General features: G+C 51.1%; 1 protein-coding gene across 1 annotated transcript in view; it reads left to right on the top strand.

The window, feature by feature from the left end:
* Positions 1-18,006, top strand: part of LOC123253770 (vascular endothelial growth factor receptor kdr-like) — a 113,676-nt gene that overhangs the window by 57,496 nt on the left and 38,174 nt on the right. The window contains exons 12-14 of the mRNA XM_044682914.1: positions 6,136-6,244; positions 14,387-14,680; positions 16,767-16,913. Of these exons, the coding sequence (XP_044538849.1) occupies positions 6,136-6,244; positions 14,387-14,680; positions 16,767-16,913 (550 nt within the window). The remainder of the gene's footprint in view (positions 1-6,135; positions 6,245-14,386; positions 14,681-16,766; positions 16,914-18,006) is intronic.

Genomic DNA, 18,006 nt, shown 5'->3' on the forward strand with positions numbered 1-18,006 from the left:
AGGCACCAGGCCAGTGGAGGAAGGAGACGGCCACCAAGTCAGGGATCCAGGAAGGGCCATTAACATCAGACCATCTAAGGGGGCAGCTGGGTAGCTCAGTGGACTGGGAGCCGGGCTTAGAGGCAGGAGGTCCTGGGTTCCAATGTGGCCTCAGACACTTCCCAGCCGTGTGACCCTGGGCAAGTCACTAGCTCTCCATTGTCTAGCCCTCACCGCTCTTCAGCCTTAGAACTGATACTTAGTGTTGACTCTGAGATAGGAGATGGTGCAGGTAGGTGGCTTCAGTGGATTGACAGCGGGGCCTAGAGACAAGGAGGTCCCGGGTTCCAATCTGGCCTCAGACACTTCCCAGCTGGGTGACCCTGGGCGAGTCACTTAATCCTGTTAGCCTCAGGTTCTTCTTCTATCAAATGAGCTGGAGAAGGAAAGGGCAGAGCACTCCAGAATCTCTGCCAAGAGGACCCCAAATGGGGTCACAAAGGGTCGGACCTGACTGAAATGAGTGAACCAAAGCTCGATTAAGGGGAATGCTGTGGAATAAGTCTGGAAGGGTAGGTGGGAGCCAAGTTGGGGGGGGGATTTGTAATGCTAGCTGGGCAGTACTTTAGCAGAGAGAGAGTCACTGGGGCAGGGAGGGAAACGGTCCGAGCTCGGCTTTAGGAACATTAATTTGGCAGCTGCGTGGACGATGGGTCGCGGGTGGGGTGATAGTAATGGCCTTTCATCTGTAAGGGACTTTCCATACGCTGTCTCCTTTGAGCCTCCTAACTGGCTGCCCTTCAGCTTCTTCCCTCTCCAAACCATCTCCCACACTGTTGCTACAAGATTTTACCAAAGTGTAGCTCTGACCATGCTACTCCTGCTCAAGAAACCTCAGTGGTTCCCTATTGTCTTGAGGAGAAAATAGAAACTCTGGCTTTTCACCCCAGCCTGTCTTTCCAGCCTCACTGGATATCATTTCCATGATCCAGTCAAACTGACCTCCTCTCCATTCCTCACGTGTGATATTCTATCTCCAGGCTCTGTGCCTTTGCACCGGCAGGGCCCCCTGCCTAGAATGCACTTCTGCCTTACCTTTCCTGCTGAGGATTCCTAGTGTCTTTCAGAAGCTCTCTCTTCCTTTAAGGGGCACCTTGAGCGCCATCTTGTGCATGAACCCTTGGTAAATATTCACCTGCCACTTCCTTTGTGCCCCCCAACTGCTTGAGCCTTCCCTCCCAAACCGCTTGATGTTTAACTACCTTCATACCCCCTATGTCGATTCTCACCGTGCTTAGATTTGCCCGGGGTGTTTCTCCACAAGTAGAGCAAGCAATCCTTGCTTGAGAGCAAGGATTCTTGCATTTTGAGATGCCGATCTTCCCCGGCATTACTGATTGACCAATTATTATAGGTCCATGGTGGCGAACCTATGGCACATGTGCCAGAGGGAACACTCAGAACCCTCTCCGTGGCCATGCTGTTGCCCCAGCGCAAAGTTCACCAGAGTTTGTTACTAGAAAGCCAGAGGGACACAGGACTGGGCTGCTCCCCTCCCTTTCTCTACATGTGCCTGAGGATATCACCCACCCCTTAAAAGGTTCGCCATCACTGTTACACATATTAAGTCCTTTTTTGTGCATGAGGAAACTGAGTCTCAGAGAGGTTAACAATTCATCTGTATGTGCCTCTAGTATGTGCCAGGATCACAAACACAACTTGCGTAGTGTCCAGTCCCTGTTCCATGCTGCATCTTTGCTGTGAGGAAAGTATTTTGTAAGCCTTAATTCAGAGAATTAAGAGTGGCCAACAGAGAGGGAGCTACTGATGGTTTTTGAGCAGAGGAGTGACATTTGATTTTTTTTTTCAAGAATTTAAGTTCATTTATTTAATTAATTTGGAGTATTTTTTCCGTGGTCACATGAATCATGTTCTTTCCCTCCCTTCCTCCCACCCCCCTCCTGTTGCCAACAAGCAATTAGAGGAGTGACAATTGAGGAAATTATATCTGTGGGAATTTTGCATCTTAGACCAATTTCTGGCCTAACCCCCATCACGATTCCCCCTGGCACTTTGGTGCTCCCTTTCTCCCCGTTCTCATCTTCACAGTCGCCAAAGCTAAACTTAGGAAGGGAAACGCACTGCCCCAAATCCTGTCAATTTCAAAGCCAAATGAAATCTGGGCTGCTCGGTCTTGGCTCCTGCTCTCCAGGAAACGCAGTTAACCAATCACGGGCTGCCGGGTCCTTGATAATTCCCTGTCCGGTGAACACTCAGGCACCCTAGGGTCATGCCTGAGACACTGGTCTTGGATGGAAGACCTGGGTGAGAGATCTAGCACTGCCTTTGCCTTTGGCCAGGCCGTGTCTCTTCATGAGCCTTATTTTACCCAGCTGCGAAATGGGAATAGGGCAGATGCTAAAGTATTATGGAATCGCAAGCAATCGTCGTTATGACCCTTATTATGAATGAAGCCTTTACTATTTGCTTGCAATGTGCCCGGCATTGTTCTTGGCACTGTGGGGAGCTGCCACTGGTCTCCTGGGACTTACGGTCAGGTTGCAGAGGCCGAACCTGGGCATGGCAGAGGAAGGCCAATAATGGCCACGACGAGGCCTACCCTGCCTGGAAAATGGACCGTCATAGCTGACGTGGTGCTTGAGTTGGGCCTCGAGAATGGGAGGGCTCCAGCTGGCCATCGTCTCTCAAAAACCCTCTTGTTGTTATTGAGTTGTGTCCAACTCTGTGGCCCTGTTTGGAGTTTTCTTGGCAGAGATACTGGAGTGGACGCCACATCCTTCTCCAGCTCATTTTACAGATGAGAGAACTGAGGCAAACGTGGTCACGTGGCTTGTCCGCAGTCACGGAGCTAGGAAGTTTCTGAGGTGGGATTTGAACCTGGGTCTTCCTGGCTTTGGGGCTAGTGCTCTGTGCACTGTGGTGCCCCCAGCTGGCCTGAAGTAGCTAGAAAGGAAAAGAATTGGGCTTGAAAATGGTCAGGACATCTGCCAGACTGCCTCTATGAGGCCAATCAAGGCATGCTGGGTGAGCCACGCCTTCACATTAGATGAACACAGAAGCTCCGCCATGGAGACAGCTACCAAACATCTGGGGAAACATCTGCTCCCGGTACCGTGTCAGTTCTCTTTTGGTAGGTGGCCAAGGGTGCCCTGGCTCCTCTTGGGCGCATGGGCAGCTTGGCTTGCCTCTACCGAGCCATTCCTTTGGGTTTCTGCGCCCTGGGGAGCAGGCCCCGAGGGGGGGGGGGAGACAGAAGCAGAAGGGCCCAGGCTCAGCTGTGCAGGGAAGGACCTGGGAAGGGCACCTGGGACTGTGGGCTCGGGGTTTCACGTCTCATGGACGGACAGGGACGGGCAGGAGGAAAAAGGAAGCTCCAAGAGTGGGGGCTTTTAAAAACAAACCGAACCCAAGGCAGCTGGGTAGCTCAGTGGATAGAGCACCAGGCCTTAGAGACGGGAGGTCCTGGGTTCCAATCCGGCCTCAGACACTTCCCAGCTGTGTGACCCTGGGCAAGTCACCTGACCCCCATTGCCCACCCTTACCAATCTTCTGCCTTGGAGCCAGGACACAGTACTGAGTCTAAGGTGAAGGGCCTGGCTTTAAAAAAGAAACCCCAAAGGGCCCAGCATCCTCTTGGAGGGCTCTGCGTCCTCTACCCGCCCACGGAACGCAGAGCTTTGACTCGGCCCAATTCTGTCCGACTGTCCTGAGTCTTCTGTCTGTCTTCTTGTCTCAGAGGGGAATTCAGAGAGTTCCTGACCCTCAGAGCTGGGAGGGCCCCAGAACACAGGCCCCAGAGGGCTTGGAGCTGGGAACACTTCTGAGACAACGAGCACGCCCCTCCCTCCCTCCCCGTCCCTCTGTTTCTGTGCCTCTCCTTACCTCCCCCTCTTCATCTCTGTGTGTCTCTCTCTTACTATCTCTCTGGGTTTCTCTCATTATCTCTGTCTCGCTCCATCTCTGTCTCTTGGCTTCTTTGTCTCTGTCTGTTTCTGTCTCTCTCATTGTCTCTCCCTCTTCAACTCTGTCTCTCTCTCTCTGTGTTTCTCTCATTATCTCTCCCTCACCATCTCCGTGTCTCTGTGTCTGTCTCTCAGTCTCTCTCTCTCACTATGTCTCCTTCTCTGTCTCTGCCCCCAGTTCCTAAGGAGGCTCAGTCCAAGTGTGCCTCGGTGTCCCCTGGAGCCACAGCCTAGGAAATGAAGTCTCTCTGGTGTGCCCTGTCGTTCCTCAGGGCTCCCCTTTCGGGCCTCTCCCAGACCGTCTGGGAACTTGCCAGCTCTCGCACTCCTAGCTGGAAGTGCTTCCTCACTCCCTGCTTCCATTCCCCTTTCCTTCTTTGGTAACCCTGGACAAGGGCGCCCGTCGCCAGGCCTGCGTCGCATCCCCTCGACAACCCCTTCTTTGAGCTCTCTCTCGCGGTATCCCACGATCCCATTTGCCAGGGCCTGCTTGTGGTGTACCTGGTGGTGTCTGGATGTCAGCACCGGAAGGGGCCCCAGAACACAGGGTACAAGATGCGAGAGCTGCCAAGGAAGAAGGAACCCAGAGTTTTGTTTAAAGGCCGGCCTTCCGTCTTAGACACAATCCTGTGTATTGGCTCCAAGGCAGAAGAGCAGTAAGGAGTAGGGGTTAAGTGACTGGCCCAGGGTCACACAGCTCTGTGGGAAGGGACTGAGATTTGAACCCAGGACCTCCCGTCTGTGGCCCTGGCCACCTAACTGCCTCAGGTTTTATTTATTTCCCCAAAGGCCCCACTCTTGGAACTTCCCTTTCCCTCCCATCCATCCCTGCCCACCCCGAGATGTGAAATCCTGAGTCTACGGCCTCCATTGCTCTTCCTGGGGCTCGGAGTGGGCTCCTTCCCTGTACAGGTGACCCAAGAATATAGAATGTTAGAGCGACAGAGATCATGTGGTCCAATCCCCTCGTTTAACAAAAGAAGAAAATAAGTCCTGAATTTGTAGGCCTAAGGACTCGAGTTCAAATTCTGACTTTGCCACTCATTTCCTGTGCTACTGTGGACAGATCACGCGCCTTTCCTGAGCCTCAGTTTCCCCCTCTGTAAAACGAGGAAGCTGGACTTGATGGCCTCTGAGGTGCTCTCCAGCTCTAGCTTGAGGAGCTGCCATTATCATGACTTGGCTCCAAAGTGATAAGGCCAGGATTCAGGCCGAGGTCTCCTATCTCCAAACCTAGTTTTCTTTCCGTTGGAGCACCCTGTCTGGGGCCTCTTCCCTTCCGGGGACGGTCATGGCGTGACCCCAAAGTATATGCGATTGGCCAATAGAAGGGTTTCAAGTAGTTTCCCTTCCCCGCAATGACCAGTTGTCAGGTTTGTCTTTGGCCCACCCACATCTACCCTCGTCCTTCAGGGCTCTCTTATTCCATCCTCCCCTCTTTTGAGGAGGTCCTCGGTTCCTCCACGATTTGGAACATCTATCCGTCCCTCACCCCACGTACTCACTGCTTGCCCCCCGAGATTGCTTCGTGGCTAAAACAGGGGTCCCTCAGCAGGGCTTTCAGGAACAGGTTAAGTGACTTGCTCAGGGTCACCTCGCTAGGAGGTACCTGAGGCCAGATTTAAACCCAGAACCTCCTGTCTCTTGGTCTGGTGCCCAGTCCACTGAGCCACCTCGCCGTCCCCTTGGGTGAGAGTTTAAAACAAGAGAGAAGGGCACGAAAAAGTGGGCAGCCATAAACTAGGTTTCCAACTATGTTCGGAGAATGATTCTTGAGGAAGTGATTCATCAGTTGGTTGAGTGGCTCAGATAGCAAGTTTCTGTGGAATTCTGGGAATTGGGCCCAGCCTGAAATGCTCTCTCTTGCTTGGTACCACCACAGCCGGCAGGGCAGTAACGAAAATCAGAGCACTAGCTGGGGGTCTCACCTCTATTAGACTGTGAGCGTCGGGAGGGCGGCGGCGGCTGCCACGTTTCGTTCATCGCCGGGTTTCCCTTGCTATCTATCGACAGCACTGGGCACAAACACTGGTCGAGGAGGCGCGACTCCTTAATACCGTTTCTCTAGGTCGGCCCTGCTTTCCCCATGGAGACTTCTCATTGACAGACTGGCCAGGGTTCAAGCCAAGATCCTAATTGAAGCCTGCCTTTTCTCTCTCTCCTTCCTCTTCAGACCCTGAGTATGCTTACCATTGCTTCCAGCACCAACTCTGGGGTTTACTTCTGCAGCGCTTTCAACAAGGTCGGCAAGGACGAGAGAGTCATGAAGGTCTACGTCTCGGGTAAGTCAGAGTGGAGGTGCCAGGCTGCCGGTCACCCTGGCAGAAGAAATCATGGCACCGAGACAATCGCAGAGCTTACAGATTTCAGAGCTGCCAGGGAGGGACCTCAGAGGACATTTTATTGGCTTAATGAGGTTGTCACTTGAGACAGGAGTGTGAATTCCGGTCGTAAGCCTGTGTCCTTTTATTATAATATGTTGCCTCTTCTGGAGTTCGTCCCCAAGAACTTCCAGTTGAAATAGAAATGTGGGGGACAGCTCAGTGGATGGAGAGCCAGGCCTAGAGACGGGAGGTCCTGGGTTCAAATCCGGCCTCAGACACTTCCCAGCTGGATGACCCTGGGCAAGTCACTTGACCCCCATGGCCCACCCTCACCACTCTTCTGCCTTGGAGCCATGCACAGAACCGAGTCTAACATAGAAAGAAAGTATTGGGGGGGTTGTTTTTAAAGAGTTCTTAACACAGATTATCTGATTTCCTCCTTCCAATGACACCTTGTGAGGTGGGTCCCTCCCAGCTCTGACCCTTTACGGTGGAGCTCTGTGACCCTCCAGGCAATCCGTCCTTTTTTAAGAGTGGAAATGGAAGCATATCGAGCGTGTTCGGCCGCCATCAGCAGATACTGGGGGTGGAGAGGCTCAGATGACCAAATAGCCTGGCGTAGGGCCCGCACACGGCCAGGTGATTAGTGTAGCGTCTTGGCTCCTGCCACCTGGAGGAGGACGGGCTGTTTTCGGCCCGATGGCTAACGCCCAAGACCATCTCGCAGAACACAGAGTTCCACTCTCCGGGAGGGGAGGCTCCTACCTCGCCCATCCAAGCAGTTACCCAAGAAATCATGCCGAGCTAATCTGTTCGAATTCTTCGAGAGGAAACAAGGCCCAAGATAAGGCGGGACCTTACTTGAGAGGGCCGCAGTGTGCCAAGAAGCCTGTGTCAAGGTTTGGAAAATGGACTCAGCAGGGAGTTGAAGGAATGTTTTGTTATGGCCGGAGAGCTGGCTCGAAGGAAGAGGCACAGGGAAGGGCTAACTAGATACTCGCTTCCATCGGGAAGTGTAAATAGCGGCGGCATCCCCCAGGGATGCCACCGGGACCAGCCTGACCTGACATTCTTCTACATGATGCTGAAGGCAGAGCCAAGGGGGAAATTCCCCAGCCTGCCCTTGGCCTCTCGCTGAGTCCTTCCAGAGAGGGAGATGCCCAGCCAGCAGGGATCCATCCACCGTGGGGCTAGCGTCAGGCCAGCTAGGAGAAGGGACAGGGAGACTCTGGAGGTGGCAGGTGCAGGGAAGCGTTATGGCGAGCTGTGGGGACGGAGCCTCATGGACTGCCATACAAAGCCTTGGAGGCAGAGAGGCCAGAAGAAGAGGAGGGAGGGGCAGAGAAGAGCAGAAGCTTCTTCCCACCATTGAAAGGATTGGATCTGGGGGGCTGCTACGGGCTCAGCTGATCTCAGAGCATCAACCCTACAGACAGGAGGCCCCGGGTTCCAATCTGGCCTCAGATGCTTCCTAGCTGTGTGACCCTGGGCAAGTCACTTGACCCCCATTGCCTAGCCATTACCACTCTTCTGCCTTGGAAGCAATACACAGTACTGAATCTAAGACAGAGAGTAGAGGTTAAACAATAAGAAAGAAAGCCTCCCTGGTTGAACAGCCCCAGCCGCAGCTCCTCATGTGTTGAAGCCCAGCTGCCTGCTGCCCCTGCCTCGACCTGTGATCGTTAAGATCCAGATGGAAACTTGGGCTGCAGTTGCCACATCTGGGACTAGACACATGTCAGGAGTTGGAGGCAGAAGGTTATCTGAGTAGCCATCTCCTTCATCATGCACTTGAGGAAACAGGCCAAAGAAGTTAGAAGACTTGACCAAGATCATGTGAGTCACTCTGGGGAGATGTACAAGGACGTGGCTCTGGCATACCAGTCTTTTTTTTTTTGAAAAATCATATTTAATTAATTGATTTAGCATATTTTTCCATGGTTACATGATTCGTGTTCTTTCCTTCCACTCCTACCCCTCGACCCCCCCTCCCATAGCCAACGAGCAATCCCACTGGGTTTTACATGTGTCATTGATCAAGACCTATTTCCATATAATTAATATTTGCACTGAGGTGATCGCTTAGAGTCTACATCCCCAATCATATCCCCAATGACCCACGTGATCAAGCAGTTCTTTTTCTTCTGTGTTTTTCCTCCCACAGTTCTTCCTCTGAATGTGGCTGGTTTTCTTTCTCATAAATCCCTCAGAATTGTCCTGGGTCATTGCATTGCTGCTGGTACAGGAGTCCATTACATTCTATTTTACCACAGTGTATCCGTCTCTGTGTACAATGTTCTCCTGGTTCTGCTCCTTTCGCTCTGCATCACTTCCTGGAGGTCTTTCCAGTTCACATGGGATTCCTCCAGTTCATTATTTCTTTGAGCACAATAGTATTCCATCACCTGCAGATACCACCATTTGTTCAGCCATTCCCCAATCAAAGGCAGCCCCTCATTTTCCAATTTTTTGGCATACCAGTCTTAAATGATCCCATGACTCAATCATGTTGTTAAGACAATGCCCTTTATGTGGCTTATGTCACTCAGTCTTCCTGGTCATCCCTTGAGGTAAGCAGAGGAGGCATTCCCATTTTATAGCTGAAGAAGCTGAGGTCTACTCCAGCTCAGTCCTCAGATTTTCTTTAAAATGATTACAGAAACAGAGGTGCATCAAGATGACTAGACCTAGAAAAGACCTTGGAGACTAAGTAATCCAATCCCCTCGTTTGACAGAAAAGGAAACTGAGGTCCAGGGAGGGGAAGGAATTTGCCCCAAGTCACATAGCTAGAGGGGTAGAGGGATACATAGTTGGGATTTGAACTCAGTGTCTCTGATTCCCGATCTATCATAGAGACAGATTGTGGCACAGTACACAGAGTACCGGGCCTCGAGTTGAGAGGACCTGGGTTCAAATTTGGCCTCAGACACTTCTATCTGTGCGACCTTGGGAAAGTCACTTAACTTCTGTCTGCCTCAGTTTCCCCAACTGTAAAATGATGGCATACACCAATAGTACCTGTGATAACAGGCATAATATGCCCCCGCCCTTCAGGGTTGTTGTGCAGATCAAATGAGATCATATCTGTAAAGTGCTTACTTAGCATAGCTAATATAGAAATGCACATATCGATATACAATATGTGAACAGAGAAAGCTGGGTGCTGATGCACTGGATGGAGCACCAGGCCCTGGAGTCAGGAAGACATTGGCTCAAATCTTGCCTCAGTTTCCTCCTCTGTCAAATGAGCCCGAGAAGGAAATGGCACACCACTCCAGTATCTCTGCCAAGAAAACCCCAAACGGCATCACCAAGAGTTGGACCCAACTGGAAAAACAAGTAAAGAACAATAACAAACATAACAATACTCAAGGGCTTATCTATAATAGAGAAATGCTATTCCTTCCCCCTTCCCCCCCACTCCCTTCCCACCATACTGTGCTGCCTTCCCCTTTCTAAAGGAATTCTGGTCCTGTGGTGTTTCCCTGAGGTGACAGCGTCTAGCCTGGCCTACACTTGCCAGCCTGTTCTTCCCAGGGCTGACCAGGCTCTGCTGTGGGAAGCCCGAAAGGCATTACCTCATTCATTCCCCTCTTCCTCATGACTCCCTCTTGGCCCATCTCCGGTTGGGGGCCTCCAAGACTGAGTGACGTGGTCCGTACGAGTTTAACTCCCCAGCACCTCCCGTCGGGCTTACCCTGGATCTTCCATCTGAAGACTGGCCCCCGGGGACAAGGGGGAGAAAGGAAAGAAAACTGGTCTTCATCTCATTCTTTTCCAGGCCTTAGCTGAGAAGGTGGCCCCCTTCTCCCTCCTCCCCGCCCCCTCCCATCTCTTGACACTTTATAGATCTCCCATTTATCCAACACTTGCTTCCATCCCTTTGCACACTCTTGACATGTTTACAGGGCACACAGAGAAGGGTCTGTGTCGTCTCAGCCCATCTCCCCGCCCGCCCACCTGAGAATTAGCAGGGCCGTCCTGACAGGGTTCTGAGACAGAAATCTGCTGGTGGCAGAAGTTTTCAATTAAGCCCATCTCCCAGCAAAGCCCAGGAAATTAAAACCAATTATTTCCTTGTAAATACAAACGGAGCCAGCCTTCATTTCTGCTTTCTTCTGATGGCTGCTGTCTCTTCAGGCGAGACTGCCCAGCCTTGTCGGGGAGCAGAGAAGAGGGAGCTTAGGTGATAAAGGCCCAGGGCACCTCCTTTGGGGGGGGCTAATACGGAAGGCCTGCGGCTAACAGGGGAAGTTCTGCCCTGTTAGGACCTGGGAATACCCCATAGCTTAAGCTCCAGTCCAAGTGGCCCTTGCTGGTGGGATCCTTTCTCATGCTTATGACTCTGGGGTCCCTGCATGGCAATGGACAGCTGGAATTAGAAGAGATGGGCACAGAGGCAAGTAGGTGGCTCAGTAAGTAGAGAACCAGGTTTGGAGATGGGAGGTCCTGGGTTCAAATTTGACCGCAGACACTTCCTAGCTGTGTGACCCTGGGCAAGTCACTTAACCCCCATTGTCTAGCCCTTACTGCTCTTCTGCTTTGTAACCGATACAAGGTATTGGTTCTAAGATGAAAAGTGAGGGTTTAAAAAAAGAGGAAGGGCCATAGATGGCAGAATTAGGGCCTGGCAGGGGACATAGCACAAAAACATCATACTTGCTTATTTGATTCCTTTACCTCACTAAAATTTTGGGCATCTGGGGAAGATTTTTGCCCCTTATTCCTCATAGTTGGTGTTTTTTTAAACTCTTATAGGGGGCAGCTAGGTAGATCAGTGGATAGAGAGCCAGGCCTGAAGATGGGATGTTATGGGTTCCAATCTGGCCTCAGACATGTTCTAGTTGTGTTACCCTGACCAAGTCACTTAAACCCCCATTGTCTGGCCCTTACCTTTCTTGTGCCTTGGAACCAATACACAGTATTGAGACTGAAAGGTAAGGGTTAAAACAAAAGAAGAGATGGGCACATGTCCCAGGGCACAGCCAGTGTGAGTCAGGTGAATAAATTCTAGAACATCCCGAGTTCCCTTTTAGCTCATGGGATCCAGGAAACAGATCCGAACATGATGCTTTCCGGCCTAGGGCAGTGATGGCAAACTTTTTAGAGAGTGAGTGCCCAAACTGCAACCCTCATGCCACAGGTGATCCCCCTGCCTTACCCCTGGCAGGGGAGGGAGGAAGTGCTCCCATTGGGCTGCTGGGCAGAGGGGTGGGTGATGGGAGAAATGTCCTCAGGCCCATGGAGAGAGGGAGGGGAACAGCCCACTCTGGCACATGTACCATAGGTTCACCAACATGGACATAAGATAAAAATAGCACTGGCTTTAGAGGCAGAGGGCCTAGCTTCAAATCTTGCCTCTGTTTACTACCTGTGTGACCTGGGGCAAATCCCTTCCCCCTCTCTGGGCCTCAGTTTCCTCCTCCGTAAAACAAGGGCAGCATTAGATTACGTGGCCTCTGAGGTTCCTTCCAGCCTTAGATCTAGGACCATATTTGGGGAGCACCAGAAAATCCTGGAGAGGAAAAAATGGGCAGAAATATGGCAGCTCTCCCATCCACGGGGCCCTGTGCTTGGGGAGAAAGAGGCCACATGCCCCACACCCCTGGAGATGGAGTGTGTTTCTGATTGGCAAAAAAAGCTATCTCTTTTGAGGGATTCCCTTTGTGCCTGAACCTTTTAGGGGCACCCACATACCAAGTATTACAGTATTCTACCCCCCCACGCACACATGTACGCACACTCACACTCTCTGCCTCTAATCAGAAACACGTGTTTAATATCGGCTTCTTAATGTCTTTGTCACCGAGCTTGCCTGAGTTATTATTGGGTTTCTCTTTTTGTGGCCAGTGATATGAGACAGGGGTTAAGGCCTGGGCCCTTCAGGAAGATTCTCCCTGTTGGAAGAGGCTGGCCGGCCCATTGTCAGCCTCGACCCGTCTCGGGGGGGGGGGAGCCTTAGCATCCTGCCTAGTGATTTGTCAGTTACCACTTAGCTAAGGCGAGCCAGAGTCTTCCGTCTCCAGAAGGCCTCGACCATCTTTCCACACTGGCTGTCTTCTGTGCCCCTGGGTGCATCTCTTTCCCCACTGGCAGTCATTGGCGGCCCAGTGAATGCTCTGGGCGGGGCCTCTGGTTTTCCTCTCCCAGTTCCCGAGCTGCTCAGTGCTATCCATATGCCTCTGGCGAGGATTCGCCAGGCTGCCTTTAAAGTTCCTGTAGCGCCGTCACAGCCAGAACAGAGGGTGCCTTCCATTTGACCTTTGCTCCCCACCTCCTCCATTGCCCGTCTCTTTGCTGCCCTTCGATGCTGGGGCTGCCGTATTCTGTTTCCAGCGAGGCCGGCCCAGGTTGGGGAGGGTAAGGCTGGCACGCTCGCCGGGGCCATTGGCAGCTCCGGCACCAGAGACCAGGGGCCCCACAGTGGCAACACAACACACCCCAAGCTGGTTCCACTGGCTCTGGGCCAATGTGAGGGTGGGTTCCGTGAAGCCTTTGCTGTGAACCACCCGGTGTTTGGGAGCTGAGGAGATTAGATAAAGCCAGCAGAGATTCTGGAACCCGTCAGTGCCAATAAGCAAACACAGCAGCTGTGTTTTGCATTGCTAGATGGGATGGTTCAGGAGGCGGCCATGATGGAGATAAATATTGGCTGAGTTAAAAAATCACGCCAACCCGGGCCGGAAGGGGAGGAGTTTGTAGGCAGCCTGAGAAATGGTGCTGTGTATGTTTTTCATAGGATCACCCCCTCCGTTGGGCAGTGCCGAGTTCGAATTCTTTCTCCGACACTTGCTAGCCATGGGGACAAATCACGTCGCTCCTGCCTCCCTCAGTTTCCCTGTCTGTTAAATGGAGACAAATGACAGCACCTCCCTCTCAGGGTCGTTGGGAGAGTCAAAAGTGCTTTGTAAAGAACTTTGCTAGAAATCCCAGCCAAGAAATGAATGCGTTCGTTAACAAATGCCTCGGAAGTAAATATCTCCGTTGCCTATCTTTTGTTTTTTTTTTAATTGTGTTTTTTTTATTTTAAACCCTTAACTTCTGTGCATTGACTCATAGGTGGAAGAGTGGTAAGGGTAGGCAATGGGGGTCAAGTGACTTGCCCAGGGTCACACAGCTGGGAAGTGTCTGAGGCCGGATTTGAACCCAGGACCTCCCGTCTCTAGCCCTGGCTCTCAATACTCTGAGCTACCCAGCTGCCCCCATGTTGCCTATCTTTTGAAGGAGAAGCCTTCATCCTGACGCTCCACCTCCATCCCCAGACGAACAGAAATAGCCTGCTGTCTGTCCCTCCCCAATTAATGCCACCCCGGGGCAGTTTGGAGCCACTTGATTTTTTTATTTCCCTTCTTAAAACCCATGAGAGAGCAGCCGGGTGTCTCAGCGGATTGAGAGCTGGACCTAGAGAAAGGAGGTCCTGAGTTCAAATCAGGTGTCAGACACTTCCTAGCCGGGTGACCCTGGGCAAGTCACTTCCCCCCTACTGCCTAACCCTTACCTCTCTTCTGCCTTGGAACCAATCCATGGTATTGATTCTAAGACTAAAGAAAAAGGGTTTTAAAAAATAAAGTAAAAGGCATACGGAAGAGAGAAAACAGCCCAAGTCTGTCCACCACAGGGAGCCACAATAATGAGCTGGGCTAAGCAGGTCACAAGTTTGGCCTTCGTCAAAACCCCGAGAGGTAGCTGCTGTTACTATCCTCGTTTTACAGTTGAGGAAACTAAGGCAGACTGAGATATGGGTGCCAAGAAAGCTAAATAGCCTCTCTGTCCCCCGCCTCAGTGGGTGTCCCATTTTTAGGACCACGAAAGGGGCCGGGGCAGAGTGACCAGAGCGTGCATGCTCTGTAAGGATTCCTTGAAAGGAAACCGAGAGTGTTTAGCTCGTGGAAGGGAGGTCCGTCCGTCACGTGGAAGAGGCCTCAGATACGTTCTCCTCGGCCCCTGGACTGATGGACGGGAGGCTTGATACCAGGAAAAACTGTAACAGGCTGTCTGAAGAGGTAGTGAGCTCTCCTTCACTGGGGACGTCCGTAGAGGGGCTCTGGGTTCGGCGATGGCTTCTGGTCGCCAACGCTGACGTTTCTCCTTTGTTCCAGATGTGCCAGGGCACTTGGAAACCCATCCTCAGGTGTTGGCGATCGAGGGCCACGACGCGCAGCTCACCTGTAGAGTGGCCAGATACGTCTACGACGGCCTCGCTTGGTTCAATCCGTTTGGGCAAAGGGTTCCGACCTCATCCACCGAGAGGCAAGTGAGCAAGTACTCCGTCTCCTTGACGCTGAATGTTCGCAACGTGTCCCGCCAGCACGAAGGGCGTTACAAGTGCAAGGCCTGGAACCAGAGGAACACCACGGCCACGCTGGAGAGGTCAGCTTGGCTCCTTACCAGAGGTGAGAGCCTGGGGCGACTCCGAGCCCCAGAATCTGCCCCCAGGAGACAGGAACCCGAGCGCGGGCTCAAAAGAGCCGTGGGACCTGGCTTTGGCTTCTCTTCCTTCATCTGTAAAATGGGCACTTCGAGGGCCCCTCTGGGCGTGGGGTCAGGAAGACCCGTATTGAAATCCTGCCTCAGACACTTACTAGTCCAACAGTGACTTCCCTCTGCAAGCCTCAGTTTCTTCATCTAGAAAACGAAGCTGAGGCATGAATATGCCCATTAAGCTTTGGGTACAGAAAGTCGAGCCCTTGCTCTCAAGGCGCTCCTATTTCTTATTTAATATTCTACCAATATAATGCCTAAATAACAATATCATTTTCATTCCTCGCCTTCCCTCTTAGAATCGATGCTGAGCGTTGGTTCTAAGATGGAAGAACGGTAAAGGCTAGGCCGTGGGAAAGAAGTGACTTGCCCAGGGTCACCCAGCTGGGAAGTGTCTGAGGACAGATCGGAACCCGGGACCTCCCGGCTCTAGGCCTGGCTCTCCATCCACTGAGCTGCCCGGCCGCCTGATAACGCACTTTAATAACAATAACACCTACCTCCCGGGCCGCTTGTAAACCGCCAGTGATGTAATATATGTAAAGTGTTTTGCAAACCTCAAAGGGGTCTATAAATGCCAACCATTGTTAGCTGCTCTTTCTCTCTTTTATTGATGTAAGTGTTTAGAGAGAGAAGTTTCCCCCCAGAGCCTCTTTGGCCACATCCTGTAAATTTTGCCCTCGCTGTCATTTTCTTTAATGAAATTATTGATTGTTTCTCTGGCTTGTTCTTTGACCCATTCGTTCTTTAGGGGAAGATTATTTGTTCCTAATTAGATTGGAGTCTTTCTTTCAGCTGCCCTTTGTCGAATGGCGTTTTTATTGCATTATGGTCTAAAAAACACGCATCGACTATTTCTGCTTTTCTATCCTGGCTCGTGAGGCTCGGGGGCCCTCCGCTAGGCCAGCCGGCGTCCTCGTTAGTGTCCTCTTGGCCCCAGGATCTCCTTATAGACGGTGCCACCTTCTCCGTGCCATGCTGTCAGCGCACAGGTGGTCCCCGATCGCCGCACGTACGGAATGGGTAGCTTTCTCAGAAGAACCAAATGTTCACAAGTGATTTGCAGGGGTGCAACTATGATTCATTCAGCAAGACGGGGCAGCGAGGAGGCTCAGTGGATTGAGAGCCAGGCCCAGTGTCAGGAGGATCTGGGTTAGGGTTCAAATCTGGCCTCCTGGCTGTGTGGCCCCGGGCAAGTGGCTTCATCCCATTTACCTCAGTTTCCTTAACTGTAAGATGGGAATAATAAGAGCAGCCGTCTTTCAGGATTGTCACGAGGATCAAATGAGAAAAGGTATATAAAATGATCTGCGTTTGTAAAAGGAGATCTTCTCCTAGGAAACTCCCTAAATTAATGGAAAGAGGAAGGGGTCTCCAAGAGGGCAAGCCGGGGGGAGCTGGGGGGCTCAGTGGATGGAGAGCCGGGCCTAGAGACGGGAGGTCCTCTGTTCAAATCTGGCCTCAGACACTTCCCAGCTGGGTGACCCTGGGCAAGTCACTTGACCCCCATTGCCCAGCCCTTCCTGCTCTTCTGCCTTGGAACCAATACACAGTATCGCTTCTAAGACGGAAGGTAAGAATTTTTTTTTAAGTGAAGAAAATGAGATAATTGTTATGAATATTATCTAAGTTCTGGGTGTGATTGTTATTAATTATAATCATTAATAATTACAGTTAATAATAGATAACATTTATATAGTGCCTACTTTGTGCCAGACGCTGTGCTAAGTGCTTTGCGGTGATCATTTTGTTTGATCCTTACCATAACCCTGGGAGGCAGGTGTTGTTTTTCTCCCCTTTTTTATAGTTGGGGAAACCGAGGCAGACAGAGGTGAAATGACTTGCCCAGGGTTACACAGCTAGTGTCTTAGGCATGTTTGAATTCAAATTTTTCCCGATTCGAGGCCCATATCTTCCTCCTCTGTGCCATCTGCTTACCCCAATAATAAGAATAATCTAATAAAAGTAACCCATTCTCACCGGTCCCTCTCTCTGCAGAAAAAGTCGCCCCTTTTGTCATAGAGAACCTCACAGACCTGGATGTAAATAGCAGTGGCAAGATTGTGCTACAGTGCAAAGTGGGGGGGACTCCGACCCCCGGCATCACCTGGATGAAGAATGGAAATGCCATCCTGCCAGCCTCAGGTGAGTCTATAGGCCCTCGTGTGCAGACTGCCAAGGCAGTGTCTTTGGGCAAAAGAGGCTCCCGTTTGCATATACTTCTTCAGGGAGGACTCAAGTGTGAAACTCGAGTAATGAGGTTGAGAGTTTTACCTAATCCTGTACAGGGCCTGAGCACCTAAAGGCCTCACATTCGTAGCAGTCTGGTCCTTTCTGGGAGAATTTGGTATTGTGGCCAGCTCTATTGTAATGAGTCAGTCAGTCAAAAAGCATTTATTATGCACCTACTGCGTGTAAGGTATTGCCCACAAAACTGCCTGACTTCATAGGCAGCCTTTAGAACACTGGGCCTGGAGTAAGGGAGACCTGTGTTCAGATCCTACCTCAGATACTTCCTACCTGAGTCACCCTGGCTGAGTCACTTCACCCTGTTTACCTCAGTGTCCTTAACTATAAAATGAAAAAACTAAGAAACGAAATAGAGCAGCCGTCTCTCAGGGTTGTTGTAAGGATCAAATGAAAGTATATATATAAAATACCTTAAGAACATTTAATGGAGTGGAACACTACCAAGATGGAAAAGGCAATAGGAAAGTATCCAGGACCCCATCTGGAGGGGAATGACAATATATTAGTTTGGACCCTGGAAGACATTGAAGGTCAGATAAGACCAGATCTTTGTCTTCATGGAATATAAATTTGAAAGTCTAGCAGGAGAAGATACAAAGATAATGATAATGTATGTAATATTACGTGATAAATGCCGTAAAGAAGGGTTGTCTCTCAGTGACCCCATTCAGAGTTTTCTTGGCAACCACTAGAGTGGTTTGCCATTTCCTCTCTGGCTCATTTTACAGAGGAAAACATGGTTAAGTGACTCACCCAGGGTCACACAGTCAGGAAGTGTCTAAAGTTGGATTTGAACTCAGGTCTTCCTGACAATAGCCTCAATGCTCTACTCACTGCAATGCCGCCTAGCTGTTCTACACCAAGGTGTAGAATAAAAGTGTTATGTGGCCTTGGTTAAATCCTGTAGCCTCTCTGGGGTCTCAGTTTCCTCTTCAGTAAAATGAGAGAATTGGACTAGATGACCTCTGAAATTCCTTTTAGCTCTAGG

This window comes from Gracilinanus agilis, chromosome X (genome assembly GCF_016433145.1).
Source record: "Gracilinanus agilis isolate LMUSP501 chromosome X, AgileGrace, whole genome shotgun sequence".
NCBI classification, from domain to species: domain Eukaryota; kingdom Metazoa; phylum Chordata; class Mammalia; order Didelphimorphia; family Didelphidae; genus Gracilinanus; species Gracilinanus agilis.